Source organism: Rhincodon typus, unplaced genomic scaffold (genome assembly GCF_021869965.1).
Source record: "Rhincodon typus isolate 14 unplaced genomic scaffold, sRhiTyp1.1 hic_rhity00001159, whole genome shotgun sequence".
Classification (NCBI taxonomy): Eukaryota; Metazoa; Chordata; class Chondrichthyes; order Orectolobiformes; family Rhincodontidae; genus Rhincodon; species Rhincodon typus.
This window is the reverse complement of record NW_025966797.1, coordinates 9,536-31,226: the sequence shown is the minus strand read 5'-3', so window position 1 is coordinate 31,226 and position 21,691 is coordinate 9,536. Positions and strand designations below refer to the sequence as shown.

General features: G+C 47.1%; 1 protein-coding gene across 1 annotated transcript in view; it reads right to left on the bottom strand.

Annotated features, from left to right (window-relative positions):
* Positions 1-5,691: 5,691 nt before the first annotated feature.
* Positions 5,692-21,691, bottom strand: part of LOC109922219 (A disintegrin and metalloproteinase with thrombospondin motifs 5-like) — a 25,427-nt gene continuing 9,427 nt past the window's right edge. The window contains exons 2-6 of the mRNA XM_048592402.1: positions 18,124-18,398; positions 13,696-13,882; positions 13,048-13,217; positions 8,259-8,434; positions 5,692-7,347 (exon numbers count right to left, since the gene is read on the bottom strand). Of these exons, the coding sequence (XP_048448359.1) occupies positions 6,078-7,347; positions 8,259-8,434; positions 13,048-13,217; positions 13,696-13,882; positions 18,124-18,398 (2,078 nt within the window). The 3' untranslated portion in view covers positions 5,692-6,077. The remainder of the gene's footprint in view (positions 7,348-8,258; positions 8,435-13,047; positions 13,218-13,695; positions 13,883-18,123; positions 18,399-21,691) is intronic.

Here is a 21,691-nt window from a genome sequence, read left to right as displayed (position 1 = left end):
TGGAAAGCCTGGAGTGGGACTCTGTCAGAGGCATGGCGAAGGCTGGATAGGCCAGAGCGGGATTCTGTCAGAGGCATGGTGAGGGCTGGAAAGCCTGGAGCGGGATGCTGGCAGAGGCATGGTGAGGGCTTGAAAGCCTGGAACAGGACTCTGGCAGAGGCATGGCGAAGGCTGGAAAGCCTGGAGTGGGATTCTGGCAGAGGCATGGCGAGGGCTGGATAGCCTGGAGCGGGACTTTGGCGGAGGCATGGCGAGGGCTGGATAGCCTGGAGTGGGACTCTTGCAGAGGCATGGCAAAGGCTGGATAGCCCGGAGTGAGATTCTGGCGGAGGCATGGCGAGGGCTGGAAAGCCCGGAGTGGGATTCTGGCGGAGGCATGGCGAGGGCTGGATAGCCTGGAGTGGGATTCTGGCGAGGGTTGGATAGCCCGGAGTGGGATTCTGGCGGAGGCATGGCGAAGGCTGGGTAGCCTGGAGCAGGATTCTGTCAGAGGCATGGTGAAGGCTGGATAGCCTAGAGTGAGATTCTGGTGGAGGCATGTGAGGGCTGGATAGCCCGGAGTGGGATTCTGGCAGAGGCGTGGCGAAGGCTGGATAGCCTGGAGTGGGATTCTGGCGGAGGCATGGTGAGGGCTGGAAAGCCCAGAGTGGGACTCTGGCGGAGGCATGGCAAGGGCTGGATAGCCCAGAGTGGGACTCTGGTGCAGGCACGACGAAGGCTGGAAAGCACTGAGTGGGACTGCGGCAGTAGAAAGGAAAGTTGGACTCTTTTAAGTTATCTTTTTGTTACTTATCTTGTTCTAGGTTAGTGTGAATGGAGCCATATATGTACAGTGAAGGTACATGCTTTTCACTGTATTCTTACATTCAATACACGTGACAATAAATGATTCAATTCAATAGAGGGCTATGGGATAGGACTGAAGAGTGGGACTAGCTGGGTGGCTCTTTCGGGAACCGGTACAAACACGATGGGTCAAGTGGCCTGCTTCTGTAAAATTCTACAATTCTATAGAATCTAATCAAGATGATTATTTTATCTATAAAACACACAAACACCAAGGAGTGACTTACATCAGATACCATGAGATTGAAATGGCAAGTGTAATTTCTAAAAATATATTCATTTTTTGGGTTGTGGGCGTAGCTGGCTGGCCAGCATTTATTGCCCATCCCTAGTTGTCCCCTTGAGAAGTTGGTGGTGAGCTGCCTTCTTGAACTGCTGCAGTCCGTGTGCTATGGATTGACCTACAATGCCATTAGGGAAGGAATTCCAGGATTTTGACCCAGCAACATGAAGGAACAGTGATATATTTTCAAGTCATGATGGTGAGTGACTCAGAGGAGAACTTGCAGGGGATGGGGGTCCCATGTATCTGCTGCTCTTGTCCTTCTGGATGGAAGTGGCCGTGGGTTTGGAAGGTGCTGCCTGAGGATCTTTGGTGAATCTCTGCAGCGCATCTTGTAGATGGTACACACTGCTGCTACTGAGAGTCTGTCGTGAAGGGAGTGAATGCTTGTGGATGTGGTGCCAATCAAGTGGGGGCTGCTTTGTCCTGGATGGTGTCAAGCTTCTTGAGTGTTGTTGGGGCTGCGTTCATCCAGGGCAAGTGGGGAGTATTCCATCACACTCCTGACTTGTGCCTTGAAGATAGTGGACAGGATTTGGGAGCTCAGGAGGTGAGTTACTTGCCTCAGTATTCCTAGCCTCTGACCTGCTGTTCTAGCCACTGCATTCATCTGGTGAGTCCAATTGAGTTTCTGATCAATGACAACTTCCAGGATGTTGATAGTGAGGGATTCAGTGGTGGTAACAGAATTGAATGTCAAGGGGTGGTGGTTTGATTGCCTCTCGTTGGTGATGGTCATAGCCTGACATTTATGTGGTGTGAATGTTACTTGTGACTTGTCAGCCCAAGCCTGGATATTGTCCAGATCTTCTTACATTTGGACATGGACTGCTTCAGTATCTGAGGAGTCACAAATGGTGCTGAACATTGTTCATTCATCGGTAAACATCCCCATTTCTGACCTGATGATAGAGGGAAGGTCATTGATGAAGCAGCTGAAGATGGTTGGGCCTAGGACATTACCGTGAGGAACTCCTGCAGAGATGTCCTGGAGCTGAGATGACTGATCTCCAACAATCATGATCATTTTCCTACGTGTTAGGTTATGACTATCCACCGGAGAGTTTGCCCCCGATACCCATTGATTCCAGTTTTGCTAGGGCTCCTTGATGCCACACTTGGTTAAATGCATCCTTGATGTCAAGGGCTGTCACTCTCACCTCACCTCTGGAATTCAGCTGTTTTGAACCAAGGCTGTAATGAGGTCAGGAGCTGAGTGGCCCTGGCAGAACCCAAACTGGGCATCACTGAGCAGGTTATTGCTGAGCAGGTGCTGCTTAATAGCACTGTTGATGACACCTTCCATCACTTCACTGATGATTGAGGGCAACAGATGGGGCGGTAATTGACCAGGTTGAATTTGTCCTGGTTTTTATGTGCTTGGGCAATTTTCCACATTGTCGGGTAGATGCCAGCATTGTAGCTGTACTGGAACAGCTTGGCTAGGGGAGTGGCAGGTTCTGGAGCACAAGTCTTCAGTACTATTGCTAGAACATTGTCAGGGCCCGTAGCCTTTGCAGTATCCAGTGCCATCAACCGTTCCTTGATATCAGGTGGAGTGAATCGAATTGGCTGAAGACTGGCATCTCTAATGCTAGGAACCACAGGAGGAGGCCAAGATGGATTATCCATGGGTTTTGTATGGTCTATAGCTGCCATAACAAATAAGAGTGAGAAAATAATTTGTTGTACTTCTGTACATCTTGTAGATGGTACACACTGTTGTGATGGTGTTTTAGTGATGGGGGGTGTATTGGGTATAGCGAGGTCAACCACGTGGACCTCATGGAACATGAGTTCCCTAATTGCAACTGTTAACCTAGTCCAGTCAGGGAGGCCTGGCTGACAGATATAAACAGGAGTGTCAGACATCCTGTTCACTCAAATTTTTGGCAAAGATCTGTAGCTCAAGTTGTAGGTGAGGTTGTTGACTTGTTTGCCAAGCTGGCTTGTTCTCGTTCAATGAACAAGAACAAGCCAGCTTGGCGAACAAGTCAACAACCTCATCCTGTTCACTCTGAGAGCTGGCTCTGAGGAAGCTGGATCAGTATCAAGATCCCTCCACGTGTAAATAAAGGGTGACTAGGTGACAGGATACCAGCCTCTGTGGAGTTATTTCAGTGGTGACAAGAGAAAAGCATGCTCCTGAAGAAATTCGCTCGCAATGGTCGTCTTTGAGTTGGGGTAAACATTTCTGACATCGTGCTGTTATTTGGGAAAGTTGACTCATTCGATCCTGCCATCGAAGACTGGGCCCAGTATGTGGAAAGAATGTGTTACCTTTTCCAGGCAAATGACATTGGCGCAGATGAAAAGCAACGAGTAATTCTGCTGACAGCATGCGGACCTGTAGCTTTTTCAGTTATTAGAAGCCTAATTTTCGCTGAGGCGTCAGATATTAGAACCTTTCAAGTCTTGACGTATTCAGTTAAGGAATATTATGACCGAAAGCCTCCTCTAATTCTGAGACACTATCGGTTTTAATCGGCAATTTGAAAACTAGGGGAATCCGTATCAGGATTTTTGACTGGGTTTAACCCTTAATGAAATGCTGAGAAACCGTTTAACCCTTAATGAGATTTTGAGAGACTGTTAGGTATGTGGGATTAATGATGTAACCATGTAGAAGTGCCAACCAGCTGAAGCTGGACTTCAACAGACACAAGTGGCTTTATCATTGGAAAATGCGGCAAGTGGAGCATATGAGTTGCAGGCAATTCTGATGTAAGTGGATACCCTCTCCTGTTCAACTGAGCTTGGGGAACATCACTTGAGTGAAGGTGATTACTTGGCCTCACTCAGGACGTACCCTGAAGAGCAGGACTCCAGGTCAGCTCACAGCAAAGTCACAAAACAAATCCTAGCCTCGGCTAGGATTAGAACAATTAAAATTTTGGTCAGGATCCAGGCCAGCAAGCCATTGCAGTTGTTGCTAGTTTGTGGACTCGACAGCAAAAGAATTCCACTACATCTGAATTGAGTAAGAGAACTCATAGGTCAATACCCAGGAGAGTGCACACCCTGGAAAGTCCAACTAGATCTGTTTTGGGGCCAGTTAAACTGCTTAGCAACGTCCAAATCAAAGCCAATCAGAATAAACAACTGGTTAAATGGTCACCTGATTCTAATGGTGGGCGATAGCGGTGCAGCCATTTCAGTGAACACAGAACCAGCCTTTAACAAAATTCACTCTGGACTCCAACCTTTCGGTTTTCGCAAGCCCTTAGCTAATTTGAGAACCTATACCGGAGAGCCTTTACAGATTAAGGGTACAACTTTGATTCCGGTCTCTTATGAGAAGCAGCTGGTTCAGTGACCACTGATTGTAGTAAAAGGCTCAGGCCCAGGCTGGATGGGATGAAATTGGTTGAGAAGGATTCACCTAGATTGCTCAACATTTTTTGATTAGAAAAATACTGCCCGAGGGAAGTCCTAATTAAGTTCCTGGATGTTTTTTAGGAAGGTCTAGAGGCTCTCAAGGGAGTCAAGGATACCTTGCATGTTGACCAGAAAGCAATTCCATGATTCTGCAAGGCCTGCCCAATGCCATTTGCCTGATGGACAAAAGTAGGGGCAGAAATCAGAAGGCTGGAAAGCGGAGGAATCATCAAACCAGTCCAATTTGCGGAATTGACAGCACCCGTCTTACCGATTGTGAAGCCCAAGGGGTCGGTTTGCCTTTGTGGCAATTTTAAACAAATAATAAATGGCTTTTCTCAGCTGGATAGATATCCAGCCCTCACATTGAGGATTTATACACAAAGCTGGCAGGGGGTCTGACCTTCATAAAGCTGGACATGAGCCATGCGTACCTGCAGTTGTAGGTTACCAGAAGCACGCTACAAGAAATACCCTTGGGGTTCGTACCAACATACGAGACTGCCATTTTAGGGTATCGTCAGCCTGTTCAGTTTTTCAGCAGGTGATGGAGAACGCTTTACAAGGTTACTAGATTGTCATTTATCTAGATGATATGCTAATAACAGGGAAGACCAATAACGAGAAATTAGAGAACTTGGACATAGTGCTTAGACACTTCTCCCAGGTGGGTGCCAGCCTTAGAAGGGAATAATGTGTGTTCCAGGCACCATAAGTGACCAACTTGGGCTACAGAGTTGACAAGACTGAGTTACACCCGTTGGAAGATAAAGTGAGGGCGACCAAAGGTGCCCTGGAGCTTAGGTCATTCTTGGGCTGGTGAATTATGATGGATAGTTCACACATAACCTGGCCTCCATCCTGGCACCTATGGCATCAACTCCTAGAAAAGGGTCAGCCTTGGAAATAGTTGTATAAGCAAGCCATGGTGTAGCCAAGAGGAGAGGAAATTTGAAGCCGGTGGGTGGATGTGGAGCCAATCAAGTGAGCTGCTTTGTCCTGGATGGGGTCGAGCTTCTTGAGAGTTGTTGGAGCTGCCCCTATCCAGGGCAAATGGGGGGTATTCCATCACACTCCTGATTCGCATCTTGTAGGTGGTGGGACCGGCTTTGGACCGACACTTTCACAATGAAGGAGGCACATCAGAACATTTTGCTTAAAATCAATTCATTTGAATGAGCAATTTCAAGAGAAGAGATTTATATCACACAACACAATGTGAATTATAAGAGAACATCAGTCATGGGGAGACCCTGACTGAAAGTCAGCATCTTATAGGAAGAATGTCGAAACAGAATCAAACGATAATTTAAAATTCTTTTGAAGCTTTATCTGTGTCTAAACTTGTGCTGAATCTGCCCTTTGCATCTGAAGGGTGAGGATGAGGGGGAATTTTAAATGCTATTCAACCTTGAGCTGTACCTGTCCTGTGAGTGTTTGATGTACTTAATGTAGAGAGAGCTTCACTCTGTATCTCACCCTGTGCTGGACATTTCCTGGGAGTGTTTGAAGGGGACTAGAAGTGGGGAGTGGGGGGATTGTTGAAGATTGACACCATAACCCCCACCTCTCAACATTTCTGCATCACACACAGAGCCATACCAGCTGGCTTCGCCCGGTAGTCACAGCCTGCTGAGAGAACACCATGCCTATCCAGGCATCGTAGCCACCGAACCCGCCACCCTACCCCGCACGTGACTGAGCAGCTCTGCCATGGCCCAGGGTGCCAGCTGGTGGAAGAGGCCTTGGTACGGGATGGTTGTGGGTTGAGCCGTATGCGGGTGGGCCGTGGTGGTCTGTAAAATGAGTGGGTGTGTCGTTTGGGAGTGGGCAGTGTAGCATTGTGCAGGCCACGTGAGGGCTCCCTCTTACCCGGCTGGCCGTAGTACTGTGTGGCTTTGGTTATCGAGCGAGAGCTTAGAGTTGGAGCAGACGTGTGACTGGGCATTGTGGGTGTGTTTCTATGACTGGGCACTGTGGGTGTGGTTCTGCGACTGGGCACTGTGGGTGTGGTTCTGCGACTGGGCACTGTGGGTGTGGTTCTACGACTGGGCACTGTGGGTGTGGTTCTACGACTGGGCACTGTGGGTGTGGTTCTGCGACTGGGTACTCTGGGTGTGGTTCTGCGACTGGGTACTCTGGGTGTTGGCCTGCGAGTAGGCATTTTGGGTGTCGTTCCATGACGGCGTACTGTGGGTGTTGGCCTGTGAATGGGCACTGTGAGTGTGGGCCTACGATTGGGTACTGAGAGTGTGGGTCTACGACTGGGCACTATGCCCTTGGCTGTTGTGTGGTGGGTTGGTGTCACAGGGCAACCGAGTGTAACCAGCGTGTCTTTGTCTATGCGGGTGGTTAGCACTGGAGCTGGCATGTGAGTGGGCAACGTTGTAGTGGGAGTTGTGACATTGGTCATGGTGCATTCGGTCAGTGTGGGATTGGGCAGTGCGCCATAACTAGTTAGTGTTGCAGTTGGCATGCGGGTGGGCTTGCCATTGTTTGCCTGCTCCTTGGGTACATAGTAAGAGTAGAGGACCTGGACAACCCGCTGTCTGCTCGGATTGTACACCTGCAGAACCAGCGGCTCAGTCAGCGCGCCACGCGTGACCGCCCGCAGCACGTCTCGCCGCGGGCTCCAGCCCATGTACCGCAGATCCACCCCTCCCACGGTCAGGAGACTGTCGAAACCCGAGATCTGGGTGTCCCCGTTAAGGATGTAGCTGCCGTTCAGCCTCTTCAGGGCCAGGTAGGCAGTGAGCTGAGTCTGCCCTCGCCTGAACTCCTGTCGTGCTTTGAAGTTGGCTGCTCCGACGGGGATCACGGCCACGTCACTGTAGTTGACCCTGGAAGAAATCCACGAAAGGCTTCAGTTCAACAACGGCAGAGGTTTATTATCAGTTAGTCAATTGCAGCCTGTGTGACAAGTTTGTCGGAGAGTGGGGGCTGGTGAGTGGGTGGGTTTGAGGGCGTTGGGGGGGACAAGGCTCTCAGGGTCAAGAGTGCATGTTGTGGGGGTCCAATGGGTCTAGAGCGCCAGGCAACACTCACTACAATTGTTCGTTTATCCGGTGCACAGACCCCCGGGCTCTGTACGTGGCACCAGGTTCCGAAACTGGAGTCAATGTGTAGGTGGAACATCAGGGCACATTGGATCTAAGGTGGTGGGGAGTGGAGGGTGGCGGGGACAGTAATTAATCTTTCATGGGGCAAACGCTGAACGTTGGGGACAGTGGTGGCTCAGTGGATGGCGGCTGCCTGGGCAGCACAGTGGCTCAGTGGTTAGCACTGCCACCTCACAGGGCCAGGAATCCGGGTTCAATTCCAAGCTCAGGCAACTGTCTGTGTGGAGTTTGCACATTCTTCCAGTGTCTGTGTGGGTTTCCTCTGGGTGCTCCGGTTTCATCCCACAGTCCAAAAATGTGCAGGTTAGGGTGGATTGGCCATGCTAAATTGTCCCATAGTGCCCAGGGATGTGCAGGTTAGGGTGGATTGGCCGTGCTAAATTGCCCCAGAGTTCCCAGGGATGTGCAGGTTAGATGGATTAGCTGTGGGAAATGCAGGGTTATAGGGATAGGTTAGAGGGATGCTCCTTGGAGGATCGGTGTGGACTCGATTGGCCAAATGGCCTGCTTCCGCACTGTAGGGATTCCATGATTTCCATAGTGTAATTGCATGGCAGAGAAGCCAGTGAAGTGAAAATGCTGGGACTTGGGAGCAATGGTGAAGCTGAGAGGTGCAGTGGGCTGTGACTCACGTCCTGTTGCGGAAACGCCGGATGACCCGCTGGCAAGCCGAGTCCTCCCCGCCGCACGTTCCACATTTGTTGTACCGCTTCCTCGATCTGATGATCCCGTCACAGCCTGTCTTGATGCACCGGCTCCGGACACAAATGGCATCGCTGTGTGGAGTACACCGAGTCCCATCTTTCACCTATAAGGGGGGAAAGGGGGTGCACAACAGGAAGAGCTGAGGGGGAGTGTCTGTCATTACGGTCAGACGCCAGTGAGGCGTGTCTGCAAGAGGTCTTCAGGACCTTGCCCTCACCTAAACCATCTCAAATCTAAAGTTACCGCCCATCAGCCTACTCTTGATCATTAGCAGAGATATGGAAACGGTCATCAACAGCAATAGCCTGCTCAGTGACGCCTGGTTTGGGTTCCGCCAAGGCCACTCAGCTCCTGACCTTGGTTCAAACATGGACAAAAGAACTGTATTCCAGAGGTGTGGTGAGAGTGACAGCCCTTGACATCAAGGATGCATTCGACTCAGTGTGGCATCACGGAGCCCTAGCAAAACTGAAATCAATGGGTATTGGGGGCAAACTGTCCACTGGTTGGAGTCATACCTGGCACATAGGAAGATTGTTGTGGTTGTTGGAGATCAGTCATTTTAGTTCCAGGTCATCTCTACAGGAGCTCCTCAGGGTAATGTCCTCAGCCCAACAATCTTCAGTTGCTTCTTCGAGGACCTCCCCTCCATCATAAGGTCAGAAGTGGGGATGTTCATCGATGATTGCACAATGTTTGGCATCGTTCGCGACTCCTTGGATACTGAAGCAGTTCATGTTTAAATGCAACAAGATCTGGACAATATCTAGGCTTCGGATGCGCGGCACACAAATGCCAGGCAATGACCATCCTCAATAAGAGACTATCACATCTTCGCCCCTTGATATTCAGTGGTGTTACTATCACAGAATCCACCACTATCAACATCTTAGAAGTTAGCATTGACATAGAAATTGAACTGGACTCATGTTATGGATACAGTGCTGCAAGGGCAGTCAGAAGCTAGGAATCCTGCAGTGACTAACTCACCTCCTGATTCCCCAAAGCCTGTCCACCATCTGACGGGCAGTGCGGTTGCTCAGTAGTTAGCACTGGTGCCCCACAGCGCCACAAGGTTCGATTCCAGCCTCAGGCAACTGTCTGTGTGGAGTTTGCACATTCTGCCCGTGTCTGCATGGGTTTCCTGCAAATGCCCCTGTTTCCTCCCACAGTCCAAAGATATGCAGAAAGCACAAGTCAGGAATTTGATGAATTACTCCCTACTTGCCTGGATAGGTGCAGCTCCAACAGTACTTAAGCTCGATGCCAACCAGGATAAAGCAGTCCTCTTGAGTGGCACAGATCCTCCACCTTCAACGTCAATATTTAGGAGCAGCAGTGTGTACTGTCTATAAGAAGTACTGCAGAAATTCACCAAAGATCCTTAGACAGTACCTTCCAAACCCATGATCATTTCCATCAAGAAGGACAAGGGCAGCTGACACATGGGAACACCAACCCCTGCAAGTTCCCCTCCAAGCCACTTATCATCTTGACTTACAGTCAGAGATATACAACATGGAAACAGACCCTTTGGTCTAACTCATCTATGCCTACTAGATATTCGACATAAATCTAAACTCATTTGTCAGCATTTGGCCCATATCCCTCTAAACCTTTCCTATTCATGTCCCCATCCAGATGGTCTTCAAATGTTGCAATTGTATAAGTCTCCACCACTTCCTCTCGCTGCACATTCCATACACGCACCACCTTCTTTGTGAAAAAGTTGCCCCTTAGGCCCCTTTTGTATCTTTCTGCTCTCACCTTAAACCTGTGCCCTCTAGTTTTGGACTCCCCCACCCCGGGGGAAAAAACTATTTACCCTATCCATGCCCCTCATGATTTTATAAACCTCTATAAGGTCTCCCCTCAGCTTCCAACACTCCAGGGAAAATAAGCTCAGCCTATTCAGCCTCTCCCTATAGCTCAAATCCCCACCAACCCTGCCAACATCCAAGTAACTTTTTTCTGCACCCTTTCAAGTTTCACAACATCCTTCCTATAAGAGGGAGGCCAAAATTGCAGGCAATAATCCAAAAGTGGCTGAACCAATGTCCTGTACAGCTGCAGCATGACCTCCTAACTCCTATACTCAATGCACTGACCAATAAAGGCAAGCGTACCAAACACATCCTTCACTATCCTATCTACTTGCGACTCTGCTTTCAAGGAACTATGAACCTGCACTCCAAAGTCTCTTTGTTCAGCAACATTCCCCAGGACCTTACTATAAGTCCTGCCCTGATTTGCCTTTCCAAAATGCAGCACCTCCCATTTATCTAAATTAAACTGCATATGCTACTCCTTGGCCCATTGGCACGTCTGATCAAGATCCTGTTGTACCTTCTTCGCTGTCCACTACACTGCCAATTTTAGTGTCGCCTGCAAACTTACTAACCATCCCTCCTATGTTCCCATCCAAATCATTTATATAAATGACAAAAAGCAATGGACCCAGCACCAGTCCTTGTGGCACACCACTTGTCACAGGCCTCCAGTCTGAAAAGTAACCTTCCCCTACCACCCTCTGCTTTCTACCTTTGAACCAATTTTGTATCCAAATAGCTAGTTCTCCCTGTATTTCGTGTGATCTAACTTTGCTAACCAGTCTACCATGAGCAACCTTGTCGAATGCCTTACTGAAGTCCATATAGACCACATCATCGCTCTGTCCTCATCAATCCTCTTTGTTACTTATTCAAAAAACTCCATCAAGTTAGTGAGACACGATTTTCCACACACAAATCCATGTTGACTATCCGTAATGAGTCCTTGCCTTTCCAAATGCATGTAAGTCCTGTCCCTCACGATTCCCTGTAACAACTTGCCCACCACCGATGTCAGGCTCAGTTCCTTGGCTTTTCCTTGCCTCCTTTCTTAAGTAGTGATGCAATGTTAGCCAACCTCCAGTCTTCCGGCACCTCACCTATTGATGGTTATCAATGATACAAATATCTCAGCAAGGGGCCCAGCAATCTCTTCCCTGGCTTCCCACCGAGTTCTAGGGTACACCTTGATCAGGTCCCAGGGATTTATCCACCTTTATGCCTTTTAAGACCTCCAGCACCTCCTCCTCTGTGGTATGGACATTTTTCAAGATGTTACCATTTCTTTCCCCACCTTCTCTATTTTCCGTATCTTCTCCACAGTAACACTGATGCAAAATACTCATTTAGTGTGTCCTGTGGTTCCACACATAGGTGACCTTGCTGATCTTTAAGGGGCCCTATTCTCTCCTTAGTTATCCTGCTATCCTTAATGTATTTGTATAATCCCTTTGGTTTCTCCTTAACCTCATTTGCTCAAGCAATTTCATGTTCCCTTTTTGCCCTCCTAATTTCCCTCTTAAGATACTCCTACTGCCTTTATATTCTTCTTGGGTTTCACTCGATCCCTGCTGTCTGTACCTGACATATGCTTTCTTCCTTTTCTTGACCAAAACCTCAATTTGGCTAGTTATCCAGCATTCCCTACACCTACCAGCCTTGCCCTTTACCCAAAAGTAACATGCTGTCCCTGGTCTCTCGTTATCTCATTTTTGAATGCCTCCCATTTTCCAGTGAACATCCACACCCCCCCAAATCAACTTTTGAAAGTTCTTGCCTAATACCATCAAAATTGGCCTTCCTTCAATTTAGAACTTTAACTTTTAGATCTATCCTTTTTCATCACTATTTTAAAGCTAGTAGAATTATGGTCACTGGCCCCAAAGTGCTCCCCCACTGACACCTCATTCACCTGCCCTGCCTTATTTCCCAAGAGTAGATCATGTTTTGCTCCTTCCCTAGAAGGTACATCCACATACTGAATCAGAAAATTTTTTTATACACACTTAACAAATTCCTGTCCATCCAAGCTCTTAGCACTATGACAGTCTCAGTCTATGTTTGGAAAGTTAAAATCCCCACACAGATAACTCCTTACAAATTTGTTTCTCAATTTCCTGCTGACTATTGGGGGGTCTATAGTACAATCCCAATAAGGTGTTCATCCCTTTCTTATTTCTCAGTTCCACCCAAATAACCTCCCTGGATGTATTCCCAGGAATATCCTCCCTGAGTACAGCCGTAATGTTATCCTTAATCAAGAATACCACTCCCCCTCCTCTCTCGCTCTCCTTTCTGTTCTTCCTATAGCATCTATATTAAGCTGCCAGTCCTGTCCATCCCTGAGCCACGTGACTTAGAAGTATATCGCCATTCATCGAATCCCTACAGTGTGGGAACAGGCCCTACGGCCCAACAAGTCCACACTGAACCTCAGAGCATCACACCGAGAACCATCCCCCTGTAACCCACCTAACCTACACATCCCTGAACACAATGGGCAATTTAGCACGGCCAATCCATCTAACCTGCACATCTTTGGACTGTGGGAGGAAACCGGAGCACCCAGAGGAAACCCACGCAGACACGGGGAGAATGTGCAAACTCCACACAGACAGTCGCCTGAGGGTGGAATTGAACCCGGGTCTCTCGCGCTGTGAGGCAGCAGTGCTAACCACTGAGCCACAGTGCCGCTCCTATAGCCCCTATTGCTGGGTCAAAATCCTGGAATTCCGTCTCTAAGGGCCTTGTGGGTCCACCTACAATATGTGGACTGCAATGGTTCAAGAAGGCCACTCACCACAACCATCTCATGGGGCCAGGCAACGAATGCTGGCCTAGCCCTTAACCTTCACATTAACTGAAAGGTGTTGAAAGAAAGACTGACCTTAATGTTGAAAACAGTGACTTGCGAGGTGCCCTTGAGGAGGCAGTTCAGTTTACAGAGGTCAGTCTCGCGAATGCCATGATAGTAAGGCTCCCACTCTTCGTAGGAACCCTGCCCGTTGGGAGCAGGTCTGTTTCTGGCCTCACACTGTTCATCCCGATACGTCCTACCTGTCACATCCAAGAATGGTCAAGTAATTGGCAGGTTGTTCGCTAACTTATCCCCAGCGGCTTTTTGTTTATGTCTCCCCCATGGATATTCATGTGAGGTTGAGTGTAAAAGTGACTGGGTGTGAGGGGACGTGACTTAGAGAGTACAGAAGTATGAGTGGGTGCGTGCACGCATGGGAGAGCTCAGATTGTGCAAGAAGGTGTAGGAAAGAGTGTGTCTGCATGACTGGGTGAGTGTGCAAAAGGGAGACGGGGAGGCTGAGTGTGTGTGCGTGGGAGAAAGTGAAGACTGTAAGGGAAGATGAGTCTGAGGTTGTGTGGCAGGAGAGTGGGTGAATGGGAGATGATGTGAAGGAGGGTGAGTGTGAGGGTGTGTAGGAGTATTATCAGAGAGAACACCATGCAGTTGGGCAGATCTGGCCAAACAGTCAGCGAGATGCACTGTGTTAAACACCAGAATTTATGCTTGGAGACTCACCATTGTTGTCAGGACAAGGAGTAAGATTGCAAGACTGGAAGATATCTCTCCGTCCCTGACAATATCTCCCGAAGGAGGCAGGAAGTGGGTTGTCACAGCGACGTCTAGAGAACTGAACACCACCACCGCACGTCCGGGAACATTGGCCCCAGGGCCCCCAGGATCCCCAGTTACCATCAATGGGCTTCTGTAATAGGAAAAAGAGAAAAGAATGTTCAGAATAAATTGTTCAAACACTGTCCCCATTCCCGAAACAAGTACAGCACAGGGTTAGATACAGGGTACATTTCTGTTAACACTGTCTGCATGAAACGCTCCCAGGACAGGGACAGCACAGAGTAAGGTGCAGAGTAAAGCTGCCTCTACTCTTTTAAATTCAAAGTAAAGCAGCCTCGACACTGTCTCCATCAGGCATTCCAAGGATAGGGACAGCACTGGGTTAGGTACAGTGTAAAGCTCCTTCTACACTGTCCCCACCAAACACTCCCAGGACAGGGACAGCGCAGAATTAGGTACAGAGTAAAGCTGCCTCTACTTTTTTAAACTGAAAGTAAAGCGGCCTCGACACTGTGTCCATCAGGCATTCCAAGGGCAGGGGCAGCAAGGGGTTAGATACGGCATAAAGCTTTCTGTACTCTTTTAAATAAAAAGGAATGCTCTCTCAACACCATCTCCATCAAAACTCCCAGGACAGGGACAACACAGAGTTAGATACAGAGTAATGCTGCCTCTACTCTTTTAAACTGAGAGGAAAACTTCCTCAACACAGTCTCCATCAAACACTCCTAGGACGTGTACAGCACATAGTTAGGAACATAGGAGCAGAGCAGGCCATTCAGCCCCTCCAGCCTGCCCCACCTTTCAATAATGTCATGGCTGATATGTGCCCTAACTCCATGTGACTGCCTTGGCCCATAACCCAATGATATCTTTGCTTAATAAAAATCTGTGTTTCAGATTTAAATTTAACAATTGAATTAGCAACGACTGCTGTTTGAGGAAGACAGTTCCAAACCTCCACTACTCTTCGTGTAGAAGTGCTTTCTAACATCTGCTCTGGCCCTAATTCTGAGACTATGCCCCCTGTTTCTAGAATCTCCAATCAGTGGAAATAGTTTATCTTTATCCACACTGCCTTTCCCTTTTAATATCCTGGAGATGTCGAATAGATCACTCCTATACCTCCTTAATTCTAGAGAATAAAGGCCCAATTTGTCTAATCTCACTTTATAATTTAACCCCTGAAGTTCAGGTATCATCCTTGTAAACCTGTGTTGAACACCCTCCACGCCCAATATATCCTTCCCAAGGTGTGGTACCCAGTTCTGCTCACAGTACTTAGTGAGGCCTAACTAGAGTTTTGTATAACTGCAGCATAACTTCTGCATCCCTATACTCCAGCCCTTTAGATATGAAGGCCAGCATTCCAATAGCCTCCTTTACAACGTTCTGTGCCTATTCATGGTACTTTAAAGAGCAATGCACCTGAACCCCCACAAATCCGGTTGGATATCCACTATATTTAATTTTGCGCCTTCTAAGAAATACCCTGATCTATCCTTTTTCAGTATGAAATGGATAACGTCACAGTTGCTTATATTAAAATCCATCTGCCGCAGCTTTGCCCATTCACCTCATCTATCAATTTCCTGTTGTAATTTTTTGCTGTTGCCAGCACAGTCTATTTTGCGTTGTCGGGAAATTTGGATATTTGACTTTTTATGCCATTATCCAAGTCGTTAATGGGTGTTGTGAATAATTGAGGCCCCAATACAGATCCTTGCGGGACACCACTAGCCAGTTTGAGGACTTACCCATTAATCCAACTCTGTTTCCTGCCACTCAACCAATTTCCTATCCAAATCAGTGATTTGCCTTCAATTTCGTGGGTTTCCACCTGAGCTAGCACCCTCTTGTGTGAGACTTTATCAAAAGCCTTCTGGAAGTCCATATAAACAAATCCATCGACTTACCTCTGTCCACAGCCTGTGCCACCTCTTCAAAAAATTCTGAGGTTGCTAGGCATGACTACCCTTCATGAATCCATGCTGACTTTCCCTGATTAACTGAAATTTTTCAAGGTGATCAGTTACCCTATCCTTGATTATGGATTCAACAACTTCCCCACCACAGATGTAAGGCTAACTGATCTGTAATTCCCTGGTTTCCCTCTGTCATTCTTCTTAAAGAGCAGAGTGACTTATGAAAATTTCTAATCCAGAGATGCAACTCCTGAATCCAGGGAAATCTGTAAGATTTTGGTTAGGGCATTGGCAATGTGCTTTACCTTTTTAACACCCGTGGTTGGAACCTATCAGGTCCTGAGGATTTGTCACTCTTCAGTTCAATTCATAGAGCATGGAAACAGACTCTTCGGTCCAACCAGTCCATGCCAACCATAATCCCAAACTAACCTAGGCCCACCTGCCCGGGCTTGGTCCATATCTCTCCAAATATTTCTTATTCATGTACTTATCCAAATGTCTATTAAATTTTGTAACTGTACCTGCGTCCATCACATCGTCTGGAAGTTCATTCCACACACGAACCACGCTCTGTGTAAAAAAAAGATTTCCCCTCATGTCTTTTTAAAATCCTTCTCCTTTCACCTTAAAAATATGCCCACTAGTCTTGAAATTCCCCACCCTAGGGAAAAGACACCTGCCATTCACCTTGTCTACACTCATTATTTTATAGACCTCTATAAGGTCACCCCTTAACCTCCCACGTTCCAGTTAAAAAAAAGTCCCAGCCTATCCAGCCTCTCCTTATTACTCAAACGCTCCATATCCGGCAACATCCTGGTAAATCTCTTCTGAACTCTGTCCAGCTTAATAACATCCTTCCTATAACAGGGTGACCAGAACAGGACATAGTACGTCAGAGGGTCATAGATAGGGTAAATAGGCAAGGTCTTTTCCCGGAGGAGGGGGAGTCCAAAATTAGAGGGCATAGGTTAAAGGTGAGAGGGAAAAGATATAAAAGGGTCCCAAGGGGCAACTTTTTCATGCAGAGGGTGGTGCATATATGGAATGAGCTGCCAGAGGAAGTGCTGGAAGTTGGTTTGATTGCAACATTTAAAAGGCATCTGGATGGGTATATGAATAGGAAGGGTTTAGAGGGATATGGGCCAAATGCTGGCAAATGGGACTAGATTTATGTAGGATATCTGATCGGCATGGACAAGTTGGACCAAAGGGTCTGTTTCCATGCTGTATATCTTGATGACTCTATAACTAAGAGTCCTCACCAATGCCCTGTACAACCTCAACATAACGTCCCAACTTTAATACTCAAAGGTCTAAGCAATGAAGGCAAAGAGTGCTAAACGCCTTTTTAACCACCCTACCTATAGTCATTTCCCCATGGATGATTTACTTAAGCTAATTTGATTTAGACTCTGTACCTGATATTCTATTAATTTCTTTGGGACTTCCGACAAGTTTATCCACCTTTTCTGCGGTGAATACTGAAGCACAATAATCCTTCAACATGTCTGCCATTTCCCCAGGCCATTGACAATATCTCCATTTTCAGCCTTCAATGGGCCAATAGTACTCTTAATCAGTATTGTCCCTCTCAAGTTTTCTTTGCCAAATCTTGTTAGCTGCTTTGTGGCCCATTGTTGGTCTTTGTATTTATCCTGTTCTGTGGGATCTGTACCATTCTTTGTGATTTTATAAGCTCTATCTTTTAATTTTATGCTGTCCCTTACCTCCTTAGATATCCATGGCTTTTATTTTGTGTGTAGGAGGAGCTTTGCCTTCTCATGGGTACAGACTGCTTCTGAATGCCATTAAATGCTTCTTTGAATTGTTCCTCAGTTGTTTGACCTATTAACAGAGCTTCCCAGTTCACTTGGATAGTATCTGCCTCATCCAGTTAGAGTCTACCTTACTTAAATTCAAAATTCCAGTATCCGATCTTTGTTTGTCTCTTATAAAGGCTACATGACTTGATCACATTGTGATCACTCTTTGACATGCTCAGGAACAAGTAGGTCACTAAATAAATCAGGCTGATTGCTCACTAGGTCCAGTATTGCTTGCCACTTGTTGATTCCAAGACATATTGCTGCAGGAAACTACCTTGGACACATTCCAGAAGGTTAGATACAGGGTAAAGATCCCTCTGCTAAACGGAAAATAATGCTTCCTCTATTCTTTTAAACTGGAAGTAAAGCTCTCCCTACACTGTCCCCATCAAACACTCCCAGGAGAGGGACAGCACGGGGTTAGATACAGATTAAAGCTTCCTCAACACTATACCCAAACAACACTCCCAGGACAGGTGCAGCATGGGCTTAGATACAGAGTAAGGCTCCTTCTACACTGTCCCCATTGAACATGCCCAAGACAGGGACAGCATTGGACTGGAAACAGTATAGCTCCCTCTAGAAGCTCCAAGGGTGACCACAATAGTACTCACTGCTTGTTGCCAATTGGAGACACATTCTCCCCGCATACAGACCCTCCCTTGGCCACAGTCAGTCCCATCTGCTGCTGGTAGCTGTTTGCTGGCGTGAAGCCACTCTCCCTGATGCCTGGCAATGCACCAAAGAATGCGACAGGGGTCACTTCCTGGCCTCCAGCGATGTCCTGGTCCAAAGGTTAGGCGGCATTGTTGATTTGCATCATAATTTCTCCCAGCCAGAGGTGCTGACTCTGCGAGAGAGACCTCTGGTTTGTTCAGCAGGCAGTCAGCTGTGTGTGTGGTGAAAGAGATGAGCAATGTCAATGGTGGGGAGTGGAAATTGGTGACAGAGAGAGAGTGAGACAGAAGGAAATGTTATGAGAGAGATAGAGATGAACAAAAAAGAACTTGACATTACAGACAGGGACACACTGGGATGGAGAGAAAGAGAGGACAGAGTGAGGCAGGGATGGAGATACACAGGTGGAGAGAGTTGTCAAGAATCTGAGACAAAGACCGAGAGAGATAGAGAGACAGGGTACAGAGAGCGAGAGGTCAGCAAGAGAGGGAGACTTTGAGATTGCCGGACAAACAGATAGATATTAAGGCACAAAGAGCCGAGAGATTGGCTGGAGAAAGAATGTTGGGGGACAATGAGAGAAGAAGAAGCAGTGGGATAGGAGGAGATACGTGAAGACAGGCAGAGGAACAGAGAGAAGAGGGCAACTGAGAAAGAGGCAGAGAGACAATAAAAGACACGGCAAGGAGCAAAAACCAATCTCATTTACCAATGTAAGGAAAGGAAAGAAATCTTCTGCTTTGTGCAGCAGTCTGTTAGCAAAATGCGTACAACAGTGCAGCCTCCCTCGGCACTGACCCTCTGGCAGTGCGGCACTCCTTCAGTACTGACCCTCCGGTAGTGCGGCACTCCTTCAGTACTGACCCTCCGGTAGTGCGGCACTCCCTCAGTACTGACCCTTCGACAGTGCGGCACTCCTCAGTACTGACCCTCTGGCAGTGCGGCACTCCTCAGTACTGACCCTCCAGCAGTGCGGCACTGTCTCAGAACTGAACCTCCAACAGTGCGGACCCCCTGACAGTGCGGCACTCCCTCAGTATTGACCCTCTGACAGCGCAGTGTTCTTGTAGAGCAGATGTGTGGCAGGTAGGTAAATGGCCTCTTTCTCTGACTGTGTAAGAAAACTGCAGGGTTTAAATCAAATGTTATTTGAGGGTTAAATCTTCTTTTCAGGGCATTTTGCCTTACACAACTGATTACAAAGGATTTTTCTTGGATTTAATGTGGGAGCTGGAGATGTTTCAGAGTAGTGTGTTTTCAATATTTGGCTAAAACTTTTATTGCTTAACTTGGAGTCAGCCCGAGTGCCTGGAAATAAGCACACATACAAACAGTTCCCAAACAACTTTATGAGACAGATGAGAAACATTCCTCCCATCACATGCTCCCTTGTTTCTCGTTCATGCTCCCTCCTTCTCTCCATTGCTTGCTTTCCCACCTTCACTTCTTCTCACCTGCTCTCCCTTTCTCCCCCCCCGCTCTCTTTCCCTCCCCTTCTCCTTCCCATGGTTTTACTCTTTTTCTGCTCTCTGTCTCCCTTCTCCACTCTCAAACTCTTGCTGTGTTTCACCTTCTTCCTCTCTCCCTCTCTGTCCTTCACATGCGCTGTCTCTGTTTCTCATGTTCCCTTCTTCTTTCTTCATTCCTCCCTCTCTATGTTTCCTTCTCAACTTTTTTTTTCCTCCCTTACTCTCACACTCACTTCCTCCCTTTCTCTAATCCTCGCTCCGAGTCCCACTTCTATTCTCCCCTATTGTCTCCAACCCTCATCTCCTTTACTCCCTCTCTTCCATCTCCCTCCTCCACTCTTCTTTTGTTTTCTTTCTCTCTCTCTCTCTGTCTCTCTGTCCTTCCCTCACACTTTCCGTCCTTTCTCCTCCCCATGGTCTCTTTCACCCTCACTCTCTTCTCACTCCCTTTGGTTTATGTCTTTGGAAATGAATCTCTCCTAGTAATAAAAGCAAAATACTGTAAGATGCTGGAAATCTGAGACAAACACAGAGAGTGCTGGAGGAACTCAGCAGGTCTGGCAGCATCTGTGGAGGGAGAGAAAGTTGAGCAGAGTGCATTCATCAATCGTCCTTTCTATATTGGGTCTAATTGCCTGTTTAGTTAGGTGCTGTCAGGATTGAACAAACAAGCAAGTCTTAACAAGGAGGCACTTGCCTTACCAACATGACATATTAGATGATTGCAATAGGTATAAGTCACATTGGCTAGTCGGTCGTAATAACTAAGACTGTCAGGAACAAAGGTGACAAATCTGACAACATTGGCTTCTTGAGGTCATTGACTCTTTTCACCGCCCAGGACATCATCGGTTTGACTGAAGCTTGATACTGCCTCCAAAATTAACCCTTGCAGAACCATTAGCTTATACAACATCTCCCCCAAGCTCTTCCTGCCCGTTGTTAGCATTTATGCATCCAGGTACACAATCGCTTTCACGTTTACTGCTAAACCCCAACCCCTTTCGGACTTCACAAATTCAGACAGTCTGATGTTATATCTTGAAACTTAAAGATTGTTACAACTTAGGGAAGAGGACTGTTTATTTGTTAACCATTTCTCTGCTGGGCAACTTATTATCTTTTGGATAACCTCCACACAGGATGTCATTCCTTCTAAACCAGGCAGTCGATCTATTTAGATAGGGTCACTGAATTCCCTACGCGGTTGAACACTTCCTTGCTAACTCAGATAGTTACCTATTACATTGTCTGAAGGAACTTCAATCTTATGAATGGCTTGTATGGAAGACGGCTGCACTGTTGATGAAAGGGGTTTCTTCCTGCTATGTCCTGGGAATTTACACCAGGCAATTCCCCCTTTCGACCATCTCCTGAGTCTGTGGGCATCAGTCTCGTTTCTGCAGAGTGACAACGTCATTTTCATCAATCAGCTGTGTTAAATTAGGTGAACTCTTTACTTCCACATGTTGGTTAGGTTGGAGTCTTCATTTGCCCTCCATCTTCCTGGGGAATGAGATATTTTCGTTTCCTTAATTGCCATGCTGGAGATGTGCTGCTTACTTAGCGTTATCTCTGTTGGTGGTACTGATGATCCTTCTTCACAGGTTGAAATGTTGCCCCTGAAATTCTGTTAGCCCACCATCTGACAGCAAACATCAATTACAATAGCACTTTGTTCATCAGACTGTTTTGCTTTCTTAACAACTTTACTTGAAGTTTTCTCCAGTGGATTGCACTGTTCATTCTTGTTCTCATTATTTGTTTCTTCTGGCAAACTTGGCTGATTTTTGTTCCATATGAATTTTTTTCATTGCTGATAGAAATGAGGAACATTTCCACCAGTCCCGTCAGGTTGAAGACTTCCTTCCTATTGACAGTGTAAAATACTTCTCCTGTGTCAACATAAGACTCTTCTTTTTTGTGTTCTGCCATGAGCCTCGGAAACTCAACAAAATCTTCTACTGAGATAACAAGGTGTAGAGCTGGATGAACACAGCAGGCCAAGCAGTATCAGAGGAGCAGGAAGGCTGAC